This window comes from Pseudochaenichthys georgianus, chromosome 11 (assembly GCF_902827115.2).
Source record: "Pseudochaenichthys georgianus chromosome 11, fPseGeo1.2, whole genome shotgun sequence".
Lineage (NCBI taxonomy): Eukaryota > Metazoa > Chordata > Actinopteri > Perciformes > Channichthyidae > Pseudochaenichthys > Pseudochaenichthys georgianus.
The window spans coordinates 26,023,062-26,033,196 of NC_047513.1; the positions used below are offsets into that span (position 1 = coordinate 26,023,062).

At 38.1% G+C, this 10,135-nt stretch overlaps 1 protein-coding gene across 2 annotated transcripts; it reads left to right on the forward strand.

The window, feature by feature from the left end:
* The first annotated feature begins 2,108 nt into the window (after positions 1-2,108).
* LOC117455617 (uncharacterized) lies at positions 2,109-5,611 on the forward strand. Of its 2 annotated transcripts, XM_034095185.1 has the most exons (5): positions 2,109-2,181; positions 2,822-3,012; positions 3,148-3,303; positions 3,549-3,641; positions 4,948-5,611. In XM_034095185.1, exons 2-5 carry the CDS (start codon positions 2,911-2,913, stop codon positions 5,254-5,256), a joined length of 660 nt encoding a protein of 219 aa, XP_033951076.1. In that variant the 5' UTR covers positions 2,109-2,181; positions 2,822-2,910; the 3' UTR covers positions 5,257-5,611. The 2 variants fall into 2 exon arrangements, with proteins under 2 accessions (XP_033951076.1, XP_071060844.1); XM_071204743.1 differs by lacking the exon at positions 2,109-2,181 and having other exon boundaries at positions 2,485-3,012.
* The last annotated feature ends 4,524 nt before the right edge of the window (positions 5,612-10,135 follow it).

Genomic DNA, 10,135 nt, shown 5'->3' on the forward strand with positions numbered 1-10,135 from the left:
GCCCAGAGGAATAGGACATTTCAATATATCCCTCTGTTAAAGTCTTTGCAACATTTGCTCTCTCATAAAGGTGTCTTTGAACATATTGAAACGCAACAGCGGCTATTGGCTGTTCCCCAAGAGTACAGAACTGTAAGAGACGGTGAGTACTATAAACAGAATTAGTTTTTTTCTGATGAAGGTTTGAGAATCTCTGTAAATCTTTATGTTGATGATTTTGAGATTTGTAACCCTCTTGGGACATCTCGAAAGACACACAAACTTTGTGGTGTATATTGGGTTTTGGGTAATTTGCCACCAGGTTCCCATTCAACACTAAACTCAATCTACTTAGCTGTTCTATGCAAATCTGATGATGTTAAGACCTATGGCTATGGAAAAGTGTTGGAGCCTCTCTTGCAAGACTTAAGCATATTAGAACAGCACGGTGTATTTATAGCTCAGCTTGGTCAGTTTGTTAAAGGTTCTGCCCAGTGTGTTATAGCTGACAATCTTGGAGCCCATGGGCTCGGGGGATTTGTTGAGAGTTTTTCAGCTGGGTCAGTATGCAGGTTTTGTACTGGAGTCAAATCAGATTTTCAGACTAAGGATGTCCAGTCAGGTGCTTTCCAACTGAGAACAAGAGACATCCATGATGTTCATGTCCAGTCTGCTCAGGAGAATGCAACTATTTGCTGTGGTGTAAAAAAGCAGTGTGTTTTAACAGAGCACCTTTCTCATTTTCATGTAACTACTGGTTATCCTCCTGACATTGTGCACGACCTTTTTGAAGGTGTTGTACCAGTTGAACTGGCTCGTTGTATGAGTTTGTTGATCTCCAAAAAATACTTCACTTTTGAAAGGCTCAACACATTGATTCAGACATTTCCGTACAAATGGGGGGACAGAACCAATCGCCCTCATGCCATACCACGCTCTTTCACATCTAGAAACACAATAGGTGGCAATGCCCATGAAAACTGGACCTTAATAAGATTGCTTCCCTTTGTGATTGGGCACATTTTACCAGAAGGTGAACCAGCGTGGCAGCTAATTCTAGATCTTAAGGACATAGTTGAGTTGGTTGTGGCCCCTGTTCACACAGATGAGACCATTGCTTATCTTGAAGCCAAGATCTATGATCATAGACAGCGCTATCTTGAACTCTTTCCACATGTAAAGCTCATACCAAAACATCACTTTTTAGAGCACTATCCGCAAATGATTCGTTGCTTCGGGCCTCTAATTGCACTGTGGACAATGAGATTTGAGGCTAAACATAGCTTCTTCAAGCAGGTTGCTCGTCACACCAATTGCTTTAAGAACATACCTCGTTCACTAGCTACTAAACACCAGTTCATGCTTGCCTATCACACACATTCCTCCAGTGTCAAGAAGTCATCCTTGGAGGTCACACATGTCTCAATCCTGCCTGTTGATGTCCTTAATGAGGGAGTCGTGTCTACACTGAAACAAAGTTTCCCAGATGTGACTGAGGTTCATATGGCAAAAAATGTGTCTAGCTTGGGTATAGGTTACTGCGAGGGGATGATTATTGTACACGGATCTGCAGATGGACTGCCTAAATTCCATGAGATCATTAAACTTTGCATTGTTAAGGAGAAGTTGTGTTTTCTGGTAAAAGATGCATGTGCTTGGAACAGAGAGCATTATGGTGCTTTTGAGCTGTCTGCCTCGCCTAATACAGAGGTTGCCGTTATTGAGCTTGCTGACTTGGTAGACCCCTATCCCCTTGCAGACTACATGGTTGGGAGTTTGCGCATGGTAATGTTGAAAAGATTCATCATTGTTAAAGGTGAGTATCATTTTTAAACCTAAATAGTCTGAGCTCTGGATAGCAGGCTCTGACAAAAACTGTAAAACCATTTGTATGTTCATCTTTGATATAATCCTAATGTGTTTCTTTCTTGTTATTCTTTCACCTTGTTTCTGCTCTAGATTAAAAGGTGTTCCATAATGGCAGGTCGGGCGCTTCTGCGCATCATCTTTGCCGACCAGTCTGACTCTAGAAAACTGACCCTGGATTCGGTAATCCCAGCAACAGTTGGAGAACTGCACACATTTGTCAAGACATCTCTTCAATTGAAAGTGGACTTCCGTCTGCAATACATGGATGTTGACTTTAACGAGTTCATGAATCTTACATCAGTGTCTGAAATTCAGGATAAAAGCACACTGAAAGTAATTTACTCTCCTATATTGTCAAATATTGAGCCCTCCATCACTTTGTACACAGTTGACTCATTTGACAAGACCTCAATTACTGGAAGCTCAGAGCCTCTAATCCCTGCATCATCAATAGCCTCATGCTGCAGTGACGATATGGTGTATACGTCAACCCCGCATCCATCCCCTGAAGCTCAGGCCTCACAATTGTTATCCTGGCCCACAGTTTTTGTGGTTCCTAAGCTCACCTACGAGGCTGAATTTGAGCTTCATCTAAAGAATGCAGAGTTTGAGATAACTGGTACATACTTCCAGCCTGGCCTAAAGCTGAAAGGAATCATTCTTGATGGCCTAGCCCAAGAAATGATCAAATACACAAAATATCCGAAAGACTATCAGTGTGAAGAGGTAGCTGCAGCGTTGACGAGGGCCCACCCTTGTTTGGGGCAGCTAGGATCCAAGACAGGATTTGGGGGGTGGAAACAGTCTCTTAAGTACAAAATGCAAAACTATCGTACAAAGCTTGCCCGTCTTGGACATCCTGAAATCCTTGTGAACTCCTTAAAGCACAAGAAAACAGGCCAAGGCAAAGCTGCAGCAAACATAAAAAAAACAAGAAAAGCTGAAGTTAACTACATTCCTCTGCACCCAAAAGGCGAAACCACAGAAAGCTTGGAGAACGAGAGAATTGCCTTATTGTCAGAACTGAAGAAGTGTGACAATGAAGTGGTGATAAAAGCAAAAATGGAAAAAACCTTCTCCCACAGACGCCTTGAGATTGTGGAGCAAAGGCCTTTGATAGGGGACTTCAAATGCAGATGGCCTGCTCTGTTTCAGCAGAGTGAAGTAAGTAAATATTTGTATTTGTTGACAGTTTTTTATTATTGTCCTTTGTGATTCATGTCTACATCCTTGCATGGTTGTGATTCTAATAAACAAGTAACAATTGGTTGTATTGTGCTTGTTAATAATATTTTTAAGGTGAATGCAGAGTTTTTGAGGATCACAACATCACCACTTCAATCAAAGTTCATGTGGCAGCTGGACCACTTCTCAGACAAGCTCTTGAAGATCTTCAAGACCAAAGGAGGACTGAAGGGGCACAAAATCAAGGAAGCCCTTGCAATATCAGATTCGGTTAGTATAAATGCAGAGAACCTCGTTTTTCACTGTATTGTTTTTGTCCATGCTCGTATGAACACATTTAAGAAATGGTCTGCTTTTATAGTGTTTTTAAGGCAATAGCTTATTGTGGAAAGGTAGGGTTAAGGAGTCCTGCTTAGGGACACACACGACAGATACAGCCCTCTACTTTGTAGACTACCTGCTCTGTTGCACATGCATTGTGCTTAATTGTCTTTGATTTATCGCCTCTGCTTTAGTTTGAAAACATCCACATCAAGAGGGGGTGCATCCTGCGAAGCATCGCGATCTACCTCAACGAGGATCCAGACTCTTTTTTTAAGGAGTATCAGGTATGTTTATCACAATATGTTTTCAATGTAGTGGTTAACAGTGTTACCCACAATTATAACCACCATTACTTACATTTATAATAAGAAAATGATATGGCACACAACCCTATTCCTGTTTATATGTTATCACATATCATAAATACATGCCGAAATAAATAAATCTATCCATTAATATAGGAATGAATATATGTAAGAATGAATAAATACAGAAATAAAATAATAATAATAAATAGATACAGAAGTAATTTAATCGGGCAAGTGTTTAAATAAATATAGGAAAAAGTGAATTAATACATTTATACAGCTATAAATACATCTATAAATTAACATAGGAATACAATTGATAAATACAAATGTGAATTAAAACATGAATATATCTGGAAATAAATACAAATAATAAATGAATGCTGAAATAAATATTTAGATTTATATATAAATACATCTATAAATGAATAAATAAATATGGACATGAATACATATGTAAGAACTTATAAATAATTGAATAAATAAAATAATAAATAAATGCTGACATACAGAAATATATTAATCAATAGATTCATGTTTAAAAAGGTATGTGAATGCAGCAATTACTAAATTGTTAAAGGAATAATTACATAATCACATAAATCAAGGAAATAAATTATTAAAGAATAAATAATCAAATATATATCGAAATAAGTAGGTAAATGCATAATTAACTACAGGAATAACAACAAATTACATGATTAAGTAGGGATGTAAACAAATAACTTAATACCTGAATGAATAAATAAGATAAAGTTGATAATCAAACAGAATGTACAGGAATATATCTTTATAACTTATTTATGCAAACATTTTCTTACAAGCTTAATTTAGTTCTGTGTTGGAGGTCCTAACCTTCTCTGGTATCACTCTGGACATTTTTGTCCAAATTGGTAATTTTTCACGTCAGATTTGGCTATAATGATTTTGTGTTTTTCCTAGATACTTTTTGGAATTTCAATTTTTCTAATCGGTCTTGAATACACTGTACAAATTACCCTAATTGTCCATTTAAAAAATGTTCCCACACTTCCCAAAAAGTGTGGGGGGAAAATATTTAAATATAATATTGTTATCATATCATTTTATCATTCAAGTTTTTGAAAGTGGACATTTTTATCCTGAGTGGCCAAATAGGGTAGTACATTTGAGTGATACCAGAGGGTTAGTCTAAAACTGTTTTGATCAATTAGGAGAGCCACATAAGTAAATCTGCTTCTATAAAATGTAGTAATTCAGGTTTTAGTTAACACATGTGTTGTATGTTTGTGTCTTTGTTCAGGCCTCTGCCTCTGAAGATGCCAAGAGGGACATGGCAAACACAGTCATGGGCATATACACACTTCAAAGAGATGTGGATGGGCAGCCAGAGGACGTGGGAATTGTCATCGAAGGCAATATAGTCATGGACAACTTGGGCAGCGTGATTGTGGGGTTTGTCATGCTATTGGGACTTATTTATGCCCTGGATTTGAGCTTTCCGGACAACCTCAAACACACCTTCGAGTTCATGCAGAAGCTAGTGATGAATCTGGATGGGCACAAGCTGAATGGTCAAATCGAAAGTCTGAAGATCAAGTTGTTCGATTGAAATGTGAAAAAGAAGTGACTCATGAGTTCATTGTTGTCATTTTATTCACGAGTTTCCTAATCAGAGCAGATTGAGCCGTTATATCAATCATTTGTTCTGTGCTTTTCTGTATGTGTTTGTTTCAACACACTGTAACACTATTTCCATATGTTGGTGTTTGCAGTGCACTCTTTATGTTACGTATTATTTTCCTGTTAGAAGAGCAGTGCATACCCCTGTTATATTGTATTCATTGTATTTGGCAAAGGGTGATTTGTAAGTTAATTATTGGAGTTCCATTTCTCTGCCATTTTAAAAATGGTATTATCTTTCAGAAATGTTTTTCATTCATTTTTAAAACACTGTATTGAATGGAATGGAGGATTGTTTTGAATAATGTGAATTTAAAAATAAAAAAACTAAACCATGTTTTCTATCATGTGTAACACATTTTTATTAAATTATATTTAACCTCATTATTTCATTTTCAATTAATTAAATAGGATTTAGGTGGACTAGCATTATTTAAATTCATAAAGGTAATGTTATCATTTTACTTAAACTCTCTTTGAAAAATTTGAGTTGGACTAACTCATTTACATTATACTGCATGGATGCCATTAGTTTGAGTTTGTGCCACATATATTTATTGGATGGAAAACCTGCCAACAATAAAATTGAGTTAATCCAATGAGTTATTTCTTTGAGTGTACAGTAATGTACAGTATGCACTATCTTTGACCTTTCTGCAAAATGATAACATGAAATTCACCCCTGGTGTCATTCTGTCTGTCATCTCTTGATTATACTTGCCTTGTCTGTTCAAATGAGATGCCAACCATCACCGAAAATAGTATGGGAAGGGTGGTATGACCTAAGCAAGAGAAGGGTTAATGGTCTGACAGCACATAACATCAATCAGTTAATTAATTATTCTTTAACTAAAGTTGATTTAACATTTCTTTCAAACAATTATTGCCCTGAAGATAATGAACACCACTAACATTTGGGGTTCTCCTCTAAAAACGAATTAAGACTGAATATAAAGGTCAATGAATATATAATATAATATATTCATGTCTATAAGCTGCCATATGGTTGCATAATTGTCAAGAGAAACTCAAAGTCTACACAAACAAATGCATAACTCTGCAAAATAAACACACTCTGGTTGGGGTAAAACACTTGCATTCATTTGTCAAGATAAATCACAAATACAAGCACCTTTCACGCCGGCTTCTCCCCTTTATATACACTTTGTGGATAAGAGACAGGTTATGTGTCAAGGACAGAGACGTGATTTCTCCACATACTAATTTAGCATTCTTTCAACGTTTTGTTTAGTCTCTTTTGAACTCCAAATTCCAGAAGAGACATGAATCTCATTATAGATCATAAGTACTAAATCAAGAAATGTTAATTAATCAAACAAAGCAGGGGGACCATCTGGGAACTCTACAAATAGTTCACACTGTATACTGTGGTTCTGTTCTACCACTTGTGAGAAGTTATAATTATCAAGTTGTTAAATAAAACTTTTTGAAAGTAAATAAAGTTTATTTCGACAAATATATATTTCAACTGAATAGAGGAAACCATTTTTTGTTTAAAGATGCAAACGTCCAAACGTATCTGAATTGGAACATTGATATATCTACATTTGGATTGTAACATAAGTGCAGAGGTGGAAAAAAGTACTCCGTTCATGTACAGAGTGTAGGAATACTCTGTTACAAGTAAAAGTCCTGCATTCAAAAGCTAAAAACCCCCTGCTCTGTGACTTTGGAGTTTTCTAGTGTCCCTGCATACGGTGAGCCTAATGTCTCTAATGTCATGATGCTGAAAAGCCAGAGCTTTTTCTTTGTGTGCTGCTGTACTTATTAAGATCAGAGTCACTGATGCAGTAAAACAGTGTGTTGTATAAAAGTATCATTACATCTCATTTAATCATAAGTATTACTGTAAATTCATTCTCTGTGTATTTCACACGGTTTTAATTCACATCTAGCCTCTAATTTCCACTTCCTTAGAACAGACAAAAGGCTCTCTCTCTCTACAACCATTGGTTTGTAATTAACAACTCAACTCAAACTGACTCGAAAGCGAGGGAAAAGAGGTGGGTCTTTAGACGGTTCTTAAAAGTTTGGAGGGTGGTTGAAAATTTGACATGGGGGGGGGGGGGGGGGGGGGGATAGGTCGTTCCAGAGCCTGGGGGCGACCGCTGAGAAGGCTCGGTCTCCCCTGGTCTTTTTCTTGGTTTTAGGAACTACTGATCAGCCGAATAATGTATATAGCATAGCTGTATGTACATTTCAACCGTCTGGTCAACACTTCCTGTAATGTACATTTGCTTGCTGAGGACCTTCCCCTTCCCTCCTTCTGTAGTGTATAAACTGTTTGTTTGTATTTTCTGTTGTGTGTGGTCAGATCTTGTACGAACCTTTTGGTGCAAGACTCTGTCCTTTCAGCTGAAATAGATTAACTCTGTTAAATGCTTTTTGACTTTTATTGACATTGTTAAATAACAAAACTTTGCTTTAAACTTCTATTGTTTGTTCATTTCTTGCCAAACAGGTTGTTTCCATTTTTGTGTGGAATTTCCTACACACAGTGCAGATGTAACCCACCCTCCACCACCTCCTAAATGGACGTCAAAGTGTTCTTAATCATAATAAAGACATTCTGAGATAAGTGTAAGTAAGAATATAACACGTTTTTGGTAAGGTATTTTAATCCAAACAACTTTATTTTGGCAATGGATTAACCTCTTAAGCCCCACGGACCCGGTTCCGGGGCCGAAATCGCGTCATTTGCAGGAAACAACGTCTAAGGAACCAAATATCTGGAACAAACTCCCAGAAACCTGCAGGTCCGCGACAACTCTTACTACTTTTAAATCCAGGCTGAAGACTTATCTTTTTGTCGCTGCTTTTAATTGAAACTGAGCTGTTGTGTTCATCAGTAAAGTGGAACTTCTGTGTGAACTATTCATATCTTAAACTGCACTGTAACTTTTTATTCATGTATTTTTTCTTTTAATGTTTCTTTTATTATCTTTTACTGTTTTTAAATGCCTTTGTCTGAATGTCTTTCATTGTTGTAAAGCACCTTGAATTGCCTTGTGTTGAAAGGTGCTATATAAATAAACTTGCCTTGCCTTAATATTTAATAAACTATGAATATTTTATATCCATATAATGGGAAAAAACACTTAACTGATCTTTTTCATTTTTTTTTTCAAAAAAAACACAACGAACTATGAGTGACCCTCTGAATTAGCCCCGAGCGAAAAATGCTAACCTATTACTGCACCGAAAATCACTCCTTGCTCCCTTATTACTTATCCTAGCTGCACATCCAACACATCATTTATGATCGTAAAGACACAGAATCTAACGGTGCCCACCTCAACACTGAAAGATACAAACTCGCGATGTTATCAACAAAAACGTACATCAAAACATGTGGCGCTAGGTAGCCTAAAACGCAGTGGTGAAGCATGTCTATCACAACTGGACCTTCTGTAGACACAAACGCCCCCCCCCCCCCCCCCCCCGCACGCCGCAGCAGCAGCCGCTGCTGTCAGATTTAAATGCACAACGCGTACTACACTCAAGACACACATTAACGAACCATTCATCAAAAAGTGTGTGGAAACAAAATGCAACCAGCTCAACGAGATGCATAACCATTAACCAGCAAATAAAAAGTAGTCTCACTCACCCATGGTCCTCACTTAAGGACGAAATCCATCCTCCTGTCCTTTTGCATGCATTTTTCGATCACCCGGTCATAAAGCTGATCACTGCTTTTCAGGTCCAAAAGAAGTTGCCTTTCAATTGCCATGGAAGCTAATGCAGAGAGTCGGGATTGTCCTGTTCTGTTCCGTGCATATGTTTTTATCCGTTTGAGGGCGGAATATGTCCTTTCCACAGATGCAGTGCTGACGGGGATCGTTACAACCAGACCAATCAGTGCATATTGCTGATGCATGCTGTCACAAAGTTCTTTTCGTTGGAAAAAGAAAAGGAGGTCAGATGGGTTCTTTCCCTGAAAATCTGTCATACAATACATCACAGACAGTTCTGTTTTCAGCCGAGACAAGTCAAAGTGCGGCCCGTAGCTCTCTGTGAGGCTTGTGAATGCAGTTTCAGGGAAGTTGCTGTTAAAGCTGATGAACTGTTGAGGGTCCAGAAGAGAAAGGAATGACAGTTTTTCGTGATCTTTAAACCGATTTTGCACCTGATTTAAAATGTTCTCAAGAATGCCATTGTGCAGCTTCTTGTAGTGTGAGCGAGAATCTCCGTGGGCTCTCCGTCCAGTTGGCAGGCCGGTGTCCTGCACAGTCTCATCATATATTTGATCAAAACGATCCCTCTGCCCTTCAATGCAAATGCAAAAATCTTCCACCCTTGTCAGACAAAACTGCATGTCGAATGACTTGTTCTGTAAGATGTCGAAGAGCACATCTGCATGTGCAAATATCTCGTTAAAAGTTGAAAGGAAAAATCCAAATTCAAAGTTGCCCAGGTTTGATAGGTAGCCATCAGCACTGAGAATGGCAGCATCATCAAAATCCTCGTGGTGTTCAACTATGTAGTCAAACAGATCCTTAAGAGCATCCTTCTTTTAAAAGACAGTGCACACCAATCTTGATGCAAAATTCCACCTGGTTGGTGCCACTCGTGGCAGTCGCTTCTGGCATATTTCATCAAGCAGCTGCGTTCGTTTTGGTGATCTAGAAAAGAACGCAGCCAGGCCAGAAAGGTGTGAGAAGAAAATTCTGCATTCTTTAATTTTAGCTACACCTTGAGATAAAACCAAATTAAGGGCATGTGCATAACAGTGTATGAAAAGTGCCTGTGGGATCTTTTCCTTGACCTTGGCTTGGACTCCGTTC